This window comes from Neovison vison, chromosome 13 (assembly GCF_020171115.1).
Source record: "Neovison vison isolate M4711 chromosome 13, ASM_NN_V1, whole genome shotgun sequence".
NCBI lineage: Eukaryota > Metazoa > Chordata > Mammalia > Carnivora > Mustelidae > Neogale > Neogale vison.
Genome location: NC_058103.1, coordinates 65894487 through 65913050, shown reverse-complemented (window position 1 = coordinate 65913050; position 18564 = coordinate 65894487). Strand labels below are relative to the sequence as shown.

At 38.7% G+C, this 18564-nt stretch overlaps 1 protein-coding gene and 1 long non-coding RNA gene across 7 annotated transcripts in view; one reads left to right on the top strand and one right to left on the bottom strand.

Annotated features, from left to right (window-relative positions):
* Window positions 1-5996: 5996 nt before the first annotated feature.
* Window positions 5997-18564, bottom strand: part of HEATR5A (HEAT repeat containing 5A) — a 111381-nt gene continuing 98813 nt past the window's right edge. For 4 of the 6 annotated variants that reach the window (XM_044231132.1, XM_044231133.1, XM_044231137.1 and 1 more), the window contains 3 exons: window positions 15981-16150; window positions 7919-8132; window positions 5997-7619 (listed from right to left, as the gene is read on the bottom strand). In XM_044231132.1, coding sequence (XP_044087067.1) covers window positions 7312-7619; window positions 7919-8132; window positions 15981-16150 — 692 coding nt within the window. In that variant the 3' untranslated portion in view covers window positions 5997-7311. The remainder of the gene's footprint in view (window positions 7620-7918; window positions 8133-15980; window positions 16151-18564) is intronic. The other 2 variants (XM_044231135.1, XM_044231136.1) reach the window with 2 other exon arrangements.
* The window catches only part of LOC122893851, a 61861-nt gene continuing 52029 nt past the window's right edge, over window positions 8733-18564 (top strand). The window contains exon 1 of the long non-coding RNA XR_006381701.1: window positions 8733-8845. This is a non-coding gene — a long non-coding RNA (uncharacterized LOC122893851). The remainder of the gene's footprint in view (window positions 8846-18564) is intronic.

Here is an 18564-nt window from a genome sequence, read left to right as displayed (position 1 = left end):
GGAGGAAGCAGGCTCCCTGCTGAGCAGAGAGCCCAATGCAGGGCTCGATCCTAGGACCCTGAGATCATGACCTGAGCTGAAGGCAGAGGCTTTAACCCACTGAGCCACCCAGGCACCCCTAAAAAATTTTTTTTAAGTTTAGCTCCATACCCATTGTAGGGCTTGAACTCACAACTCAAGAGATTAAGAGCTGCACACTCTACTGAGCTAGCCAGGTGCCCCTGTGTGACTGAGCTAGCCAGGTGCCCCTGTGTGACTGAGCTAGCCAGGTGCCCCTGTGTGACTGTTTTTAATTTTTTCATACCTAGGACTGGAATTGCTGGATCATATCATAATTATAGTGAACTTTTTGAGAAATGGCCAAACTGTTGTCCAAAACAGATGTATTAATTCTCACTAGTAATGTACAAAGGTTCTGATTTCTGCACATCCTCTACAGCACTTATTTTTGTCTTTTTTTTTTTTTTTTAAAGTAGGCTCAATGTTCTACTTAACTCAACGCCTTCTTTAAGTCTGGAGCTCAATTTGGGGCTTGAACTCACGACCCTGAGATCAAGACCTGAGCTGAGATCATGAGTCGGACACTTAACCAACTGATCCACTCAGGTGCCCCTGTTGTTATCTTTTTGATCATAGCCATCCCAGTGGATATTAGTGGTATCTTACTGTGGCTTTGCATTTCCCTAACGACCAAAGATGTTGAATTTCTTTTCATGTGTGTATCAGCCATTTATATATCTTCTTTGGAGAAAGGTATATTTAAATCCTTTGCCAGGGGTGCCTGGGTGGTTCAGTGGGTTAAAGCCTCTGCCTTCGGCTGGGGTCATGATCCCAGGGTCCTGGGATGGAGCCCCACATCGGGCTCTCTGCTCAGCAGGGAGCCTGCTTCCCTCTCTCTCTCTGCCTGCCTCTCTGCCCACCTGTGATCTCTGTCTGTCAGATAAATAAATAAAACATCTTAAAAAAAAATCCTTTGCCCAATTTTAAATTTTCTTTTCATTGTTGAATTCAAAGAGTTCTTTATATATTCTGGATACTAGGATCCAGAGGATTTGCAAAACTTTCCCTCCCATTCTGTGGATTATCTTTTTCACTTTCTTGGTGGTTGTCTTTGAAGCATCAAATTTTTAGTTTTGATCAAGTCCAACTTACCTATATTTTATCTAGTGCTTTAGGTGTCATAGTGAAGAAACCACTGAAAAATAAGCTCTTTAAAATGATTATAGAAGATGATTATGAAACAAATACAATGAGATACGCTAGACAGGTTTTCAAGGAAGAACTTGGAAACTCCCAGACTTTTAAAAATAGTTCCAGGGGCGCCTGGGTGGCTCGGGGGGTTAGGGCCTCTGCCTTCGGCTCAGGTCATGATCCCAAGGTCCTGGGATCAAGCCCTGCATCGGGCTCTCTGCTCAGCAGGGAGCCTGCTTCCTCCTCTCTCTCTCTGCCTACTTGTGATCTCTGCCTGTCAAATAAATAAATAAAATCTTTAAAAAAAAATAGTTCCAAATTGTTGTAAATGATTTAGGTGTGTGTTTGTTCAGAGACAGGCTCTAAGGTGATTTCTGGAAGTCCCAGTACATGTTAAGAGTATTAATCAAACAACTAAGGAAACATCTTCATATTGTAGACAATTCTACAACATTTTTGATACAACACTGAGAAATCAGAATGGTCACATTCTGGTCACTAGTCAGTGAAAAGAAAAAAACATCTGCAATGAAAAATGTAGCAAATGGCAGAGTACCCTGAGTGGAGAACGAGAACGCACAGGATTGAAGACTAGGAAGTGCATTGTCCTATTCATTCGATATTGACTTACAATAGGTCTATTGACTGCTGAAACAAAATTATTTCCATAACTTAGAAAATCTACTTTTAATACATTTTTGTGTTCAACCAACTGCCTAGAAGATGTGTTTCTAATAACTGCCTGATACAAGGGAGAAAAGGTATGGGAAGACCAATCAGTGGAGAGCATTCCTCCAGCATTTGATTATAAAATATGAGGCCGAAAGCTTTGTTAAGATCAGAAACTGAGAGAAACACTGGGGTTTATAGGCCTCGTTGTTTAGTAGCGAGCCTCTGTTTTGGCTGCGTATGCATTTCTTTTTTCTGAGGCCACTTCACTACCTCCAGTAATGGCACTAACAAAACTACTCTTGTGGTGTCACTGGCGTACTTTGAATTGCTTTAAAAAGTATCAGTTTTGTTCCTTCTTAGAATATTTTATTTTATTTATTACTTTTTTAAACTTGTTTTTTTTTTTTAAGATTTTATTTATTTATTTGACAGAGATCACAAGTAGGCAGAGAGGCAGGTGGTGGGGGAGGGGGGAAGCAGGCTCCCTGCTGAGCAGAGAGCCCTATGTGGTGCTTGATCCCAGGACTCTGGGATCATGACCTGAGCCTAAGGCAGAGGCTTTAACCCACTGAGCCACCCAGGCGCCCCGAATATTTTATTTTACAAAGCAATCCATTACTTCTGATATGGGCGGGTATGTACATATTTGCTAATCAAGTTATTTGTGCCTCTAGATATTTTTTCAGAAAAAAGTGATTAAATTCTGATCCCATTAAGCAAAACATTGTCAGTATTAGTTTTTAACTGGCAGCAATGGTCTAATTTCTTAAAAAAAAAAGTTAGAATTTTTCAAAAAATAAGGTTTTTGGGGGATATATTACCTATTTAAGGAATGATATGTGAATATATATGAAGAATGGCTATCAAGTAATAAGAATTTTCCCCAAATAGCCTGTGGAATCATCATTTTTTAAAAAAAGATTTTATTTATTTATTTGACACAGAGTAAGAGAGATTACAAGTAAGCAGAGAAGCAGGCAGAGGGGAAGGGGAAAGCAGCCTCTCCGCCGAGCAGAGAGCCCAATGCGGGTCTCCATCCCAGGACCCTGGGATCATGACCCAATCCAAAGGCAGAGGCTTAACCCACTGAGCCACTCAGGTGCCCCAGGAATCATCATTTTATAGTGCCTCAAAGAGAAAAGTAAGCAGGAATCCTACCCAAACAGAAATGCAATGAAAGAAAGCTAGTTTCTTTAAATATACAGAACTTGGGATTGTATTTGTGTTCTGTACTGGATATCATCAAAACAACATAAAATTTCCCATTTCCTCAAAGTTAAAAGCACAGGAAGACATTAGTTCAACAGACTAGTAAACAGAAAAGTCAGGCACCTGGGTGGCTCAGTTGGTTGGCCGGTTGCCTTTGGCTTAGGCAGTGATTCTGGAGTTCTGGGATCGAGTCCTGCATCAGGTTTCCTGCTTGGTAGGGAGTCTGCTTTCTCCTCTGACCCTCCCCCTCTCATGCTCTCTCTCTCAAATAAATAAATAAAATCTTAAAAAAAAAAATTGAGGTATTCCCAAGGTTAACAAGTTATTTGTAAAGAGGAAAGCATATTCAGCTGATGGAGAAAATGCAAGATATGTACTTACCTTCGTCCTAAAGTTATAATGAAAAGACAAAGGGAATTCTTTAGGATATGGCATAGAGGGAATTCTTTTCAAAATTATTGTTATGAAGAACCATTCAGGTTTTGCATCTCTCAAGTAAGTACTATTTTCTAAGCCTGTATTTTATGATATTCCATGGATTAATTAAGTTCATCTTGGAAGCCTTGGTCAAGACGTCTTCTCTGGGCTCCCACAGCACTATGCTTATACCTTTTCTTTTTAAAGTTTATTTATTTAAGTACTCTACACCCAAAGTGGGCCTCAAACTTAAGAACCCCGAGATCAAGAGTTGCATGCTCTTCCAACTGAGCCAGTCAGGTGCTCCTATACTTAAAAACTCTTTACAGGATTTACTGTATTTATTTATGTGCCTTGATGTTCCCTTTAAGGTTAATTTTGAAGTCTGTTTTATAGAAGTAATATTTTGCTTCAATGATCTATTAATAGAAATCTGTTATATCCAATGTTATTTTTTAGGTCTTTCCTAAATAAACTTTTAGGCATTAGATTAAAAAGAATGGGACTCAAATAGTAAATGTGTCTCTATTTCTTCCCTTAGAAATATAAAAGCTCAAGACAAACACACCACTTTGTTTCAGCCAAGTTACTAACCAAGCTGGTTAAAGTGCAACAGCTTTATCACAACTGGGAACTCTTTAAAATAAAAGCAGATATAAATTTTGATGTATTTTTCAGATTATTAACCTTTATAACAAATCAAAACTTTAATCATCAATACCTAATCATATAGTCTATTGCCATACAAATTGTGGAGGACACAATTTAAAACAAAAACAGTAACAAAAACAAAACATTTTGCTTATTGTTCAGAAAGCTTCTTGTGGCAATTTGGAGAAATACAACTGCAAACATCTTAGGTAAGGAGTGAGGAAGGCTCCCAAGGGAATTGGAACACTAGAAAAAGAGAAAAGCTACCCCTTGATGTAATCAGGACTGCCAGAGTACTTGTTTTGTTTCCAGCATGGACCCTGGATCTGAAAGATAGGTTCGAATACCAGCTATTGGGTTGGGCCGCTGCCTTCGGCTCAGGTCATGATCTCAGGGTCCTGGGATCAAGTCCCGAATCGGGCTCTCTGCTCAGCAGGGGGCCTGCTTCCTCCTTTCTCTCTCTGCCTGCCTCTCTGCCTATTTGTGATCTGTCTCTGTCAAATAAAAAAAAAAAAAAAAAAAAAAAAGAATATATTTACTAGGGGCGCCTGGGTGGCTCAGTGGGTTAAGCCGCTGCCTCCGGCTCAGGTCATGATCTCAGGGTCCTGGGATCGAGTCCCGCATCGGGCTCTCTGCTCGGCAGGGAGCCTGCTTCCCTCTCTCTCTCTGCCTGCCTCTCCATCTACTTATGATTTCTCTCTGTCAAATAAATAAATAAAATCTTTAAAAAAATATATATATTTACTAATTCAGTGTTGTTTTAAACAAGGTGATACTCTAAAAAAAAAAAAAAGGCTATAAGATAGTGCTTAACTCAAAGTTCCTAATTCCATGACACTGGACATATTATTTCGTAACTACTGACATTCATGTAATACCTCTAACCCAAACAATTCAGGAAATTATATCACTAAATGATGAGTAGATATCTTAATGTTCAAGAACGAACTAAATGAAACAGACCAAAGAACTCAAAAATCAAATTAATAAGTTCTACCCTGAGGCGCCTGGGTGGTTCAGTGGGTTAAATCCTCTCCTTGGCTCAGGTCATGATCTCAGGGTCCTGGGATCAAGCCTCACATCAGGCTCTCTGCTCAGCAGGGAGCCTGCCTGCTTCCTCCTCTCTCTCCGCCTGTCTCTCTGCCTACTTGTGATCTCTGTGTGCCAAATAAATAAATAAAATTCTTTAAAAAAAAAAAAAAAAAGTTCTACCCTGAGGGGCGCCTGGGTGGCTCAGTGGGTTAAGCCTCTGCCTTTGGCTCAGGTGATGATCCCAGGGTCCTGGAATAAAGCCCTGCATCGGGCTCTCTGCTCAGCGGGGAGCCTGCTTCCTCCTCTCTCTCTCTGCTTGCCTCTCTGCCTACTGTGATCTCTCTCTCTGTCAAATAAATAAATAACTTAAAAAAAAAAAAAAAGTTCTACCCTGAGAATAACCAATTGCCTTGACAAAGGAGATTTCTGAGCTCAAATCCATCCTGTATCAGTGCAGTTCAACAGTGATTAAGTATTTAATTGATGCCACAAAGGCAGTTACAAGACAAAATTCCCCCTTTGAGAAGGTGGTCTAACAGGGGGATATCAAAATGCAATGTGAGGTTCCATGCATAGAAGAATGTGTAAAGTACTCCAGGGACATAGGTGAGGAAGCAGTTAAATTTGATTGGTGTAAGAGGAGTGTAAGAAGTGTTAAGGAGAATTAACAAGGGGAACTGACATTTAAACCAGCTTACAAGAAATGGGAGTTTGCCAGATACAATAGAGAGAAGGACATTCAGATGAAGGAAACAGCAAGAAGTGTATACTCAAATTTGCAAAGACAATTAGGAAGATACAGAGTCCAAACCATTGCAAAGAATGCTCCAAAGAAAGGGCTCATCTGAGAAAAATGCCAAGTTACAAAGAAGGTATGTTATTTGCTCCACAACATTGATTTTCTAGAATCTGTGAGACTAACCAGCCATCTTTTGTGGGCAAAATAATCTCAAATACAAGAATGATAAAGAAAATTAGCTTTATTTATGTAAATTAAAAAATTGATTGTAGTATTAGATTTGTCAAGTGTTTTCATTTTGAACAATTTACAAGAGTATTTATATACAAACATAATAAAATAGAGTATATCACATTGTTCCTGCTTGACTCAAAGTGTTTTCTCAGTTCGGAACATGCTTCTATCACTCCAGTTTTTAATTTTTTAACAGGGAAATGCTTTGTTGTGACATAGTGCTTGATTAATACATTTAACACTGAAGTGGAAGGAGAGTCAGTGATTACCAACAGTTAAAAAATATTTTTCAACCAATATGACTCTATCATTAGATTTTTTCTGTATTAAAATATGTTTCACAATAAAAAAACATACTTGCATTTGGTGATGATCTAAATATGTTGTTTAATATAAATCCATAGCTGACCTGAATATAAATATGAATTAAAACTCATTAGTATGGATGTCTGTCATAAATGAAAACAAAATTACCAGGAGTAGAGGTAACAGAAAATCCACGTGAGAAACTGAAGTGGAAATGTCCTATTCTATTTAAAATAAGTAAAATTTCCATTTTGTGAACCCAATACAAAACAAAACAAAAGGTGGTGAAAAGCCATATTTATAGACACCAGTTCTGAGGTCACACTGTAGAGCTATAATTAACTTGTACTACTATTTATTGGATAATTCTAAACCAACTTCCGAAATATCTTTCCAATCATTATGTTGTCTGAGAAATACAAGAAAGTTTAATATAATTACTTAATAAGGCAGAATCTTAAATTAGCAATTAGGATACAATATAAATGAAGATAATTTAGAATCAATCTCTATCTATCAAAGTATTAAGTACACCATGTGTGTATGGACTGTCAGAAGAAAGCCATTTCATTTCTAAAGCAGACTGGATTTTAAGTAAGCTCCTAGATTGTTAAGTAACTTCAATTTTTTAGCACTTTCTTGAAATTCCTGGCAAGAGCTCTGTGATTTTATTAAATTAGAAAAAAAAAACAACACCCCATAAAAAATGTTAAGTTTGATATTACTTTGAAAAGTCACAGCTGTTTAAGACAATCAACCAGACCTCCAAGTGCACTTGTGTCTAAAATGTCACTTTTGTCCCCAAAGAGAAGGAAATAATCAAGTATTTTATTAAGGTGCTTACTATTAAAACAGAGGAATCAGAGGAAATTGGTCTTTAATTGGATGCTTGCATTCTTTCCAGGGTTCTTAGTATGTTTAGATGTCGATATCTTGACTTTGACATTTTCCTGATTGCCCTTGATAGCAGCCTCAAGACGGGCTTTCAGGGCTGGAGAAGAAGCCATTACATTTTTAAAAACTGATGAATACTGAGGCCCAATCTGCATGAGATTTTGCAAAGCAAAGTCATGTAAATTTTTCATTACAGCAGTTGCTGATCCCAGAGCCTTATCATCCAAAAGGAAGGAAATGAGGATGGGCAGAAGACAGGCCACCAGCTGAGAACCTGTTAAGTAAATAAATGATTTTTAAGTCCTGGATTGAAGGTTTTAAGTGTTTAATATATACAGCTGTAAACTCACTTATCTGTACACATTTTTTCCCACTGCAGGGGAAAAAGGATCCTTCTAATCTCTCAAATTAACACTCAATAATATCAATACCTGCAATTAATAACACTTGCCTTTCAATGAATGTGGAAATATAATGTTAAGTGACTAACTGAAAATTTTACACTTAAAATAACATTAAATTTCTGATTTGGGATGGATTCTTATTTAGTACGAATTTAGTGCTGACACTTACGGTGCTGTTCTTCGGCAATGGCTACCAGTGCTTCCAAGACCCTTACACCTTCTTGAAAGATCTGAAGCTCAGTAGTGTCTTCAGGCTTTCTCTGGTCTATTTCCTGCAGTTTTTCCACAATAGAGGATACTAAAGAGTAAATGTATGGATAGGAAACAGCTGGATTTGGATACTGAAAAACGGAAAGCAGGAGTTGATAGGTCTTGATTTGTACCTAATTAGGTAAGAAACAAAAACAGTATAAACTATAAATACAAATTTATATTAACATGCAGACTGTAATGTAAATTTAAAAAAAGGAAATAAAAATTGTGAATTAAAATCTTTTTTAAAAGAAGTCTCTAAAAAAGGCATTTAATTTCTAATTTATTTTTAATTGTGGAAATCCAAGTGCTAACAGTTGTTAAAAGAGGGACAAGAGCCCAAAATGGAGTCACCGGGGCAAAGCCCAGGTTACCAAACCAAAACACAATACCCAACTTAATTACAGTTTCAATCTCTCCCAGGATTAGAATCTTAAACCAGTCAATCTGCAATTACCTGGTCAGCACTAGTGAGGTGTTCTGCTAGACAGACGCTGTTATCCCCCTAAGGAAGGTAGCTTTGCCTGAAACAATCCACTCTTTGCTAGAAATTTCCTTGCCCTTCCTCTTTCTGTCTATAAATCTTTGATTCTGTACAGCTCTTCAGAGCTCCTCTTTATTTGGTATATGGGATGCTGCCCAATTCATGAATAAAGCCAATAAGATCTTTAAAATTTACTCAGTTGAATTTTGTTCCTTGACAGATTTGGTGCCAGTGATGGGATCCGAAGGAAACTTCTGAAGGCTTCAGGAGTTAAGGAGAAACACAGATATGGACTGTTTGTGTGGAAACAGCAGTTCTCCATTTGTGTGGAATCCCAGTCTCCAGTCCCTATTTGTTGAGGTCTGTTGGGTTCAGTTCTTTCCCCAGCCCCCACATCTACACTGGGACTTGCTGGTGTTGCACATAAGGCCTTCTACTGCCAGACTGCAATAACATCTCTTTGGTCACTCCTGGTATGTTGATGTGCACATGAAGTAAAGGCTACAGCAGATGGAAATCTAGAAAGCCAAAAAGCTGCAAAATTGGTGGGCATTGGTAGAGTAAGTACATAAAAACTGTCAGAGTGCTTGCTACCTGACCCTAAGACTCCTATCTAGGATAAGCTGATCACAGAATGGGTTAGACTGACATAGATTACCCACCACCAACCTCAAGAAAATGTCCATGCAACAAAGCATACCATAAAACACCATGCAATCCCCAACCCAGTAGCACATCCCTCTTAGGTATTAGTTTAGCTCTGAGAGACCCAAAGAGTTAAAGAAATGGGATCCTTAAATTCCAAGTTGAGCACTCCACCTTTTGGCACACCTGCTTATTTTATGTCTGCGAACTAAAGTCTCTGTAGCTATTAAGACCTAATAGAATGGCAAAATCTTACTAAAGGCAACTTAGAATTACAATGGCCATTATGGAGAAAGTGCCAATTAGACAAGGTCATTTATTGAAGAAGTATGCTTAAAAGCAAGGATTCCCAAATCAAAGAGAATGGGATACCTATTTTAATTGTTATGGAGAAACTTCCAAAAGGCTTTAAGATACCAAAATAGCTTCATTGAAAGTTTCATTGCAAAAAGGGAATAAAAAATTAGACAGAAGTTATCTAAAATAATACCTCTTGCACTGCAGCCCTCTGGGGGTGCATGATCAAAACACTGGCCTAGGAACTGGTATCTTATTTCTAATTAACTGGTATACTGGAAAAAAGATTGTTCTCAAAGGTTTTGCAAAAATCCTCCAACAGGGACGCCTGGGTGGCTCAGTTGGTTAAGCAGCTGCCTTCAGCTCAGGTCATGATCCCAGCGTCCTGGGATCGAGTCCCACATCGGGCTCCTTGCTTGACAGGGAGCCTGCTTTTCCCTCTGCTTCTGCCTGTCACTCTGTCTGCCTGTGCTCACTCTCGCTCCTCTCTCTCTTACAGATAAATAAATAAAATCTTAAAAAAAAAAAAAAAAATCCTCCAACACCAATTCGAATGCCTCCATATCTACCTTGGAAGGAAGGTCCCATATGGGCCTCTCCCAGAGCAGACAAGAGTCTGAGGGAATTTCTGGTACATGGCTATTATTCTTTAAATAGACAAGGGAAACTAACATTAATTAATGGAAAACCTCACCAAATTCTGGTAGATACTAGAGCTACATTTTCTACGTAAATCCTACTTACGACTGCACATGTGATCCTGGGGAAACTGGAAGAAGCCACCTAAGGATGATAATCCTTATCAGAGTCCACTTTCCCAGATCTCTCTCTGTAGTAACCAGTAGATCGAGAAAAATAAAACACATTTTGCAACCTCTTTGAGGATGACTCTTGAGTTCAAGGGAACTCAAGTAACTCTATTCCCAAAGTGAGTCTATGGTCAAAATTTGGTCAAACTGGAAGCTGATTTTCAGAGCTTGGCAGCAAATTTTTTTTTTTTTTTTTTAAAAGATTCCTTCCTAAAGCTAAAATGAAACTCTGTATCCACTAAAATATTCCAAGACACACAATTCTAAATCAAAACCAGTAATCTTTTGATTTCCATCTTAGTTGACAATGTCTCAGATAAAAAGAAAAAATTGGAGATAATGTAGTTATACAGGTAGGTCAACCTATGAAGTCTTTTTTTTTTTTTTTTAAGATTTTATTTATTTACTTGACAAAGGGAGAGAGCACAGGCAGAGGGAGCAGGAGAAGCAGCCTCCCACCTGAGCAAGGAGATGGACTCAGGACTTGATCCCAGGGCTGGGATCATGACCTGAGCTGAAGGCAGATGCTCAATCAACTGAGCCACCCAGGGGCCCAACCTATGAAGTCTTCTAAACTGCAAACCAGGGGTGCCTGGGTGGCTCAGTGGGTTAAAGCCTCTGCCTTCAGCTCAGGTCATGATCCCAGGGTTTTGGGATTGAGCACCCCCCTCCCCCAAATCAGGCTCTCTGCTCAGCAGGGAGCCTGCTTCCTCCTCTCTCTGCCTGCTTGTGATCTCTGTCAAATAAATAAATAAAATCTTAAAAAAAAAAATAAAATAAACTGCAAACCAATTCTTGAGGAATTAAAGGCAAAAACAGAAATGAGGGTCCAGAAACAATTCTAAATCCACCAGTCCTTTTTAGCAATCCTAAAACCTTCACTTTTTATCTCAAAAGGCTTATAAGTATTGTTAAAAATTCAGGGCAATGGGAACAAAAGTCCTTGCTGGAGGAACTTGCATTCTGTCCTTTGCCTTTGAGATGTAAATATTTTATCAGGTTTTCTCTAGGAACTCTTATCCCTAATTCCAGTTTTTGTTTGTTTGTTTGTTTTAAAGTGGGGTTGGGGGGGTGGGGGCACCTGGGTGGCTCAGTTGCCTAAGCATCTGCCTTCAGCTCAGGTCATGATCCCAGGGTCCTGGGATTGAGTCCTGCATTGGCAGGGGGGGTGGTGTCCTTGCTCAGCAGGGAGTCTACTTCTCCCTCTGCCTGGTGCTAATAAATAAATAAAAATAAGAATAAAAAAAGGGAGAGGTGCTTGGGTGGCTCAGCTGGGTCTTGATCTCAAGAATTGTGGGTTCAAGTCCTGCATTGGGCTCCATGCTGGGTGTGGAGCTTACTTTAAGAAAAAAATGAATTACTATATAGTGGAATATTATTAAGCCATAAAAAGGAATGAATTCTTGCCGTTTGCCATGACATGGGTAGAGCTACAGAGTATATTATGCTGAGTGAAATATAAGAAACAAAACAAACAAGCAAAGGGGAAAAAAAAGAGGGAGGCAAACCAAGAAACAGACTCTTAACTATAAAGAACAAAATGATGGGTTAACAGAGGGGATGTGGATGGGAGGTTGGGTGAAATAGATGAAGGAAATTAAATTATACACTTGTCATGATGAGCACTGACTAATGTATAGAATTGCTGAGTCATTATATTGCACACCTGAAGCTAATATAACACTGTGTGTTAACTGGAATTTAAATACTTTAGAAACACAATCTGGATCCAACTGCTCTTTAATCAACTAGTGAGTTTTGTATCATTATACCTATCTCATGGCTCAAACTTTAAAATGAAAGCTCATTGCTTGCAAACTTCTAAGGAGTGACCAGGCAGGGCCATCACAAATGTCACGAGTGTTCTCTAAGAGCACGGATTCCAACATTTTGATGCCAAAATCCCTGACTTGAGGGTCTAAGTAACTTAGGAAGACAGCTGAGCACTCAATCCTTGTTTGACCAGTTCCTGGATGTGTGAGACACATACAAGAGATCACCATTCTCAGTAAAACTCCTGATCCCCTACAAAAATGAGACTCATGCTCCTTTTCCTTTTTCTCTCTCTTTTTTTTTAAAGATTTATGTATTTCAGACAGAGAGAGAGAGAGAGAGTGCGTGCACAAGAGAACATAAGTTGGGGGAAGAGGCACACGGAGAAGCAGGCTCCCCGCTGAGGAGGGAGCCTGATTCAAGGCTCGATCCCAGGACCCTGGGATCATGAACTGAGCCAAAGGCAGATGCCCAATCAACACCCAGAGGCCCCTCCTTTTCCTTTCTGCGTCTCCCAGATGCTCTGTTTGTATCTGCTCTATGTCTTCAATAAATTGTTTGCTTTTTCTTTTTGCTTGTGTTTGATTTCTATTCTGCAAAAAGCCAAGGACGCTTCTGAGAAGTCCTCAGACCTGGCCTGTCTACATCTGTATGTTTACTTAAAAATAGTTTCCATGGGGCGACTGGGTGGCTCAGTCGTTAAGTCACCTGCCTTTGGCTCGGGTCATGATCCCAGGGTCCTGGGATTGAGCCCCGCATCCGGCTCCCTGCTTGGTGGGAAGCCTGCTTCTCCCTCTCCCACTCCCTCTGCTGTGTTCCGTCTCTCACTGTGTTTCTCTCTGTCAAATAAATAAAATCTTATTAAAAAAAATAGTTTCCAAAAATCTTTTTGGTAACTTAAAACTTTAAAATTATACTGAGATAAGTTGAAAGATGTGTATTCATTGAATATCTGGATCATTTCCAATTAAAATAAAAAACTGAAACATTAATTACTAAACATAGGTTTATCTATTTTTGGTTTATTACCAAGAAACTTAAGATAGTTGGGTCTACTAGTAAACATGTTTGGTTCACCACTGAAAAATATACTGAGGAAGGATATATTTTTAGAAATTACAAAATGTATTCATAAATTTGTCAATCTCAAGAACGTTGGTATAACAGTTTACAGTTGTTTACTTAGTTTTCCATTAGAAATTAAGTTTTCTGGGGCACCTGGGTGGCACAAAGGGTTGAGGATCTGACTCTTGGTTTCAGCTCAGTTCATGATCTCAGGGTCATGGGACTGAGTCCTGGGTGAGGCTCCACACTTGATGCATAGTCTGCTTGAGACTCTTTTTCCCTCTGCCCTATCCCCCCGCAAAGCACGCACAAGTTCTCTCTCCCTTTCTCAAATAAATAAATAAAGGGCTCCTGGGTGGTTCAGTTGGTTAAGTGTCTGCCTTTGGCTTGGGCTGTGATCCCAGGGCTCTGGGACTGAGCCCTGTGTGGGGCTTCCTCCTCAGCCCTCCCTTGCCTTCTTCCCCCACCCCCTGCTCATGCTCTCTCTTTCAAATAAATAAACAAAACCTAAGTAAACACATCCTTAAAAAAAAGAAATTAAGGTTTCTAAGGGTTAAAAATGTTCATGTATGTAATTAAACTACTAGAAGTAATTGTCAGCAAGTCCTCTAGCTCAAGCATAGGCCCCAAAAGTTAAGACCAGAAATAGACAAGATTGCTTAACTCATGCCCTAACTGAAACCCATTGTTCTTATTTCTTATCATACTTTCTTGAGACATTGATGGAATATGTTTTGCAATGACCTGAACATTCCATCTACCAGGCCAGAAAGCCCTGATATCAAAGAAATGCCTAGAAGACAACATCCCATACTCTTCCCTGTCCAAGATCACTTGCTGAATACACACAGACTCTTTCCTATGATCAGTGTTGCCTGCTCTTGGCATGAATTCTCCGAACCTCTCCCTATAAAACTCTAGGTGTCCATTTGTTGGCAGAGAGGTCAGTTGTTAAGGCTTGAGCCACCTTCCCTGGCTGCTGGCCCCCAAAATAAAGCTCTCCAATTCTCTATTCCAAATCCTTGTCTCTTGAGTGATTGGCTTCTCCTGCGATTAGTTTATCTGAGTTTGTTTGGGAACAGTGTTGGTAAACCCAGCCAGGAGCTATGCATTCATTTGTTCAGCCCCCTTGGGATTCCTAGGAATGGTGCAGTTGGCCTCGGCAGTGTGCCAGGGCTCAACCACTTGTTTCCTGAGTTAGTGGCTGTGATCCATCGATGGGTAACAGAATCATCTTTGTATCCTGGCAAAGCAGGATGTGTGTTTCAGTAAGAGAAAGAATGAAAGAATGAGGGATGTAGATGCAATTTTGTTGGGGAAGAAGAAAGTAATTTTGTCCTAAAGTGAGGTTGGTTATTTCATAATGGGAAAGGGGAAAATAAGACAACAAAATCCAGAAGTACAAAAAATAAAGTTGTAGGTTTGCGGAAAGGGATTTTGGGAAAGGAATTTTATTCATGGTCAAGCTACCTAAGATGAGAATAAATTTATGTAAGTAAAAAAAGGAAAATGAGCTTTAATATCATAAATACACTGGTACAAAATTAGAATTTGGTTTTCTCTCTGTTAAACAGACACATTTTTCTTGGATTATTAGTCTCCCCTTGATAAAAGATTATAAAAGGTTTTTCTTTGCCTTATTAAAATAATCTGCCTAGAAGATAAAGATTCTGAATATTATCAAAATAATTTCTCACATTTCATACAGTTTTTATCAAATCTTTGATTACTTAGGAAAACTGAATGTTCTCTATTAAAAGAACTAAGTTTTATTTGTTCTTTAAACTACATAACTTTCTGTATTGCCCATGAAATCTTTAATTGTCCTTCTGGCTAAATGGTAACTACGCATTTTTCACACTGACCTATATAGTTCTACTAGTATTTGATGAAAAAAAATTTTTTTTTAATTTTTAAAGATTTTCTTTATTTATTTGACAGAGAGAGAGAGAGAGAGATCGCAGGTAGGCAGAGAGGCAGATAGAGAGAGGGAGAGGCAGGCTCCCTGCTGACTGAGCAGAGAGCCCGATGCGGGGCTCGATCCCAGGACCCTGGGATCATGACCCGAGCTGAAGGCAGAGGCTTTAACCCACTGAGCCACCCAGGCACCCCTGATGAAATGTTTTAAAACCTTTTGATATTATTGGTCAATTTCCCCCAAATCTAATTGTAAATGAAGTCTTTCTGACCTGGAACCAACTCATTCTGCAGTGCATAAAGGAATAGGAAGTTCATATAGCAAGAGAAGAGGTCTTAAAGGAATGAGATTAACTTCTGTGCACTGTTTTTGGGATGGGTACCATTATTTCATATCATATTCTTGAAGGCAGGTGAAGTCTTTCTTTTTTAGGAAATCCACTATAATAAGCTACAAAGTATCTTACTAAGGGGCACCTGGGTGGCTTAGTCAGTTGAATGCCCAACTCTTGATTTTGGCTCAGATAATGATCTCAGGGTGATAAAACTGAGTCCCGTATCAGGCTCCAAGCTCAATGAGGAGTCTGCTTCTCCCTCTCCCTCCACTCCTTGCAAGCAGGCTCTCTCTCTAAAATAAATAAATGAATAAAATCTTAAAAAAAATGAAAATAAAAACAAGTTATCTTACTAAATGTCCCTCGTAAGTTCTAGAGATACATCAATTTTAAGATGCCTTATTTCAAATTCAGGTTTTGTTTTGTTTTGTTTTATGTCCTTTATCTTTCTCTAACTATGTTCTATCCTTGGGAGCAAAGAGTAAGAACAGTATTATTTGGCTTTGTCACCCTAAGAACAGAAATTGCTCCAAACCTAAAAACAAAAAATTCAGTCTTGTACTTCTTGTTGGAGCCAATAAAATCACAAAGAAAGGTTTTACAAAAGCCTAAACATATTCCTATTACAAACATCTCTCTAATAAAGACACTTACCACAGGATCTTTTATCTGAAGAGTAGCCTTAAATTTCTCAATACAGCGCTTCTGAAGGCATGGGATGGTAGTAACTTCTGGACTGGTAGACAAAATAAATACTGTGATAGCAGTAAGTAGACTGATTTCATCAAGTTCTTGATGTGTTCCATCTACTAAAGAGAAATGATCTATGAGAAACATCCCAAGATTGCCGTATTGTTTTATGCACCTGTGTGAAGATACCTCTGGTTTGAGAGCAACAATTTCTTTTGTGTACGCAACAGTTACAGACAATAAACACTAATGGACTGATTTTAAGAATCCTGGCAAAAGTTGTAGGTTTTAAAATGTAAGACTGTAAGTCATTCTAGAGCCAAAAATTACCAAAGTATACATTCTTTACAGGCGAACATCAGTAAATATATATGTATATTTACTAGGAATATACATTTACTAGTTGTGTGACATTGAACACTGAACCCCAATTTTAGTTTTCACATTTATAAAATGGAAATATTAACAGTACTTGCATTTATAAAGTTATGAGGATTAAATGAGTTATTCATGTAAGGCATTTGAATAGCATGTTGAGCTCAACATGAGTTAGCTATTATAGTATCATTTTTGTTGAGGAACAAATCAGAAATGATTTTTCTTTGTTAAGATTAAGGTAATCTTTCTTTGTTAAGATTAAGATAAGGTATTCAGGGGCGCCTGGGTGGCTCAGTGGGTTTAGCCGTTGCGTTCAGCTCAGGTCATGATCTCAGGGTTCTGGGATCGAGTCCCGCATCGGGCTCTCTGCTCGGCGGGGAGCCTGCTTCCTCCTCTCTCTCTCTGCCTGCCTCTCTGCCTACTTGTGATTTCTCTCTGTCAAATAAATAAATAAAATCTTTAAAAAAAAAAAAAGATAAGGTATTCATATTTTGATAACACAAGTGTCAAGTGAAAATACCTTAGTGCTTTGCTATATATACCATTTCTTAACAGTATAAAAAACCCTGAAAATACTGCATGGGTCACAGTCATGTGAAAGAATTTTCTGTTAGATAATTCTCCTTCATTTCCCCCCATATTTACCTTCATAATCTCATTCAATAATTTTAATGACCCTGCTGTGAAAACTTGATGTTACTTGAAAAGGAAAAGGGGCGGCAAATTCAACTCATGGAACTGTGTAAGACTGGATTACTACTTGTGAAGAAATGATATACAGGGATTGAGATAACAGCTTTGCTAACATTCATTCAACAAATGTTTAGGAAATAGCGCTCTTTTTGGCAGTGAGTCTATAATTTAAAGAAGATATATTGTATACCAGAAGTAAATAATTTGTTAGTCACAAGGTCTATGAATATAAAAAATACATTAAAATATAAAAGTTGGGGCTCCTGGCTGGCTCAGCTGGTAGAGTGTGTAACACTTGATATCAGGGTCGTGAATTTGACCCCCACGTTGGGTGCAGAGATTACTTTTATATAATAACTTTTTTTTTTTTTTTTTTTAAAGTAGGCTCCATACCCAGCAGGGAGCCCAGTGTGGGAATTGAACTCACAACCCTGAGATAAAGACCTGAGCTAATAGATCAAGAGTCAGACACCTAACTGAGCCACCCAGGCACCCCAAATAAGTAAATTAAAAAAAAAAAAATCAGAAAATAAAGGAAAGCAACCCAGGAATTGCTACACTAGGTGGTCAGAGAAAGCCTTGAGGAGATTAATATCTTAACTGATGCTTGAGAGGTAATAATGAAACAATGACAGCAATGAAAGCAATATATTATGGATGAGTGGGATTTTATAAAAATAATTTGAATAGGGCGCCTGGGTGGCTCAGTGGGTTAAGCCGCTGCCTTCGGCTCAGGTCATGATCTCAGGGTCCTGGGATCGAGTCCCGCATCGGGCTCTCTGCTCAGCAGGGAGCCTGCATCCTCCTCTCTCTCTCTGCCTGCCTCTCTGCCTACTTGTGATCTCTCTCTATCAAATAAATAAAATCTTTTAAAAAAATTTGAATAATTTTAAAGTAAAAGGTAAATGGGTCAACATTTAAAATGATGACAACATTATTACAGGTACTTTGTATATATTAAATATTTAACCCATATAATAGTAACAGGAAATGGGTAATCTTAGTTCTTCCATTTTATAGATGAGGAAAAGAAATTTAGTCATTTGCCCAAGTCACACAATTAGTAAGGCAGATAGTTTGATTCCAGAGAGCATAATGTTAATCATGATGCTATACTGCTTCCTGAACAGTTGTTACTTTTGGTCATTCATGACAACTTGAAACACAGCTAGTCTGTTTAGTAAAAATGTCTTTTTATTTTCAGAAGGATAAAGCTCTCCTGGGTTCCTCTTCCCACTTCCTCTCAAATTCCCTATTCCCCCATCCCTACCTAAACTCCCTTACTCCTATCTTCTTTTACCCAGCATAAATGCAAGTTTCCCTTAGCATTAGCCCCATGGAGAGGTCTCTGTGGTAAGGAAGCAAAGCTTCCTGCAAATAGCCAGCAAGAGACTGAAGACTCTCCTTCCAACAACCATGAATGAGTCATCTTGGAAATGGATCTTCTAGCTGCAGCCCTGGCCAACATCTTAACAGT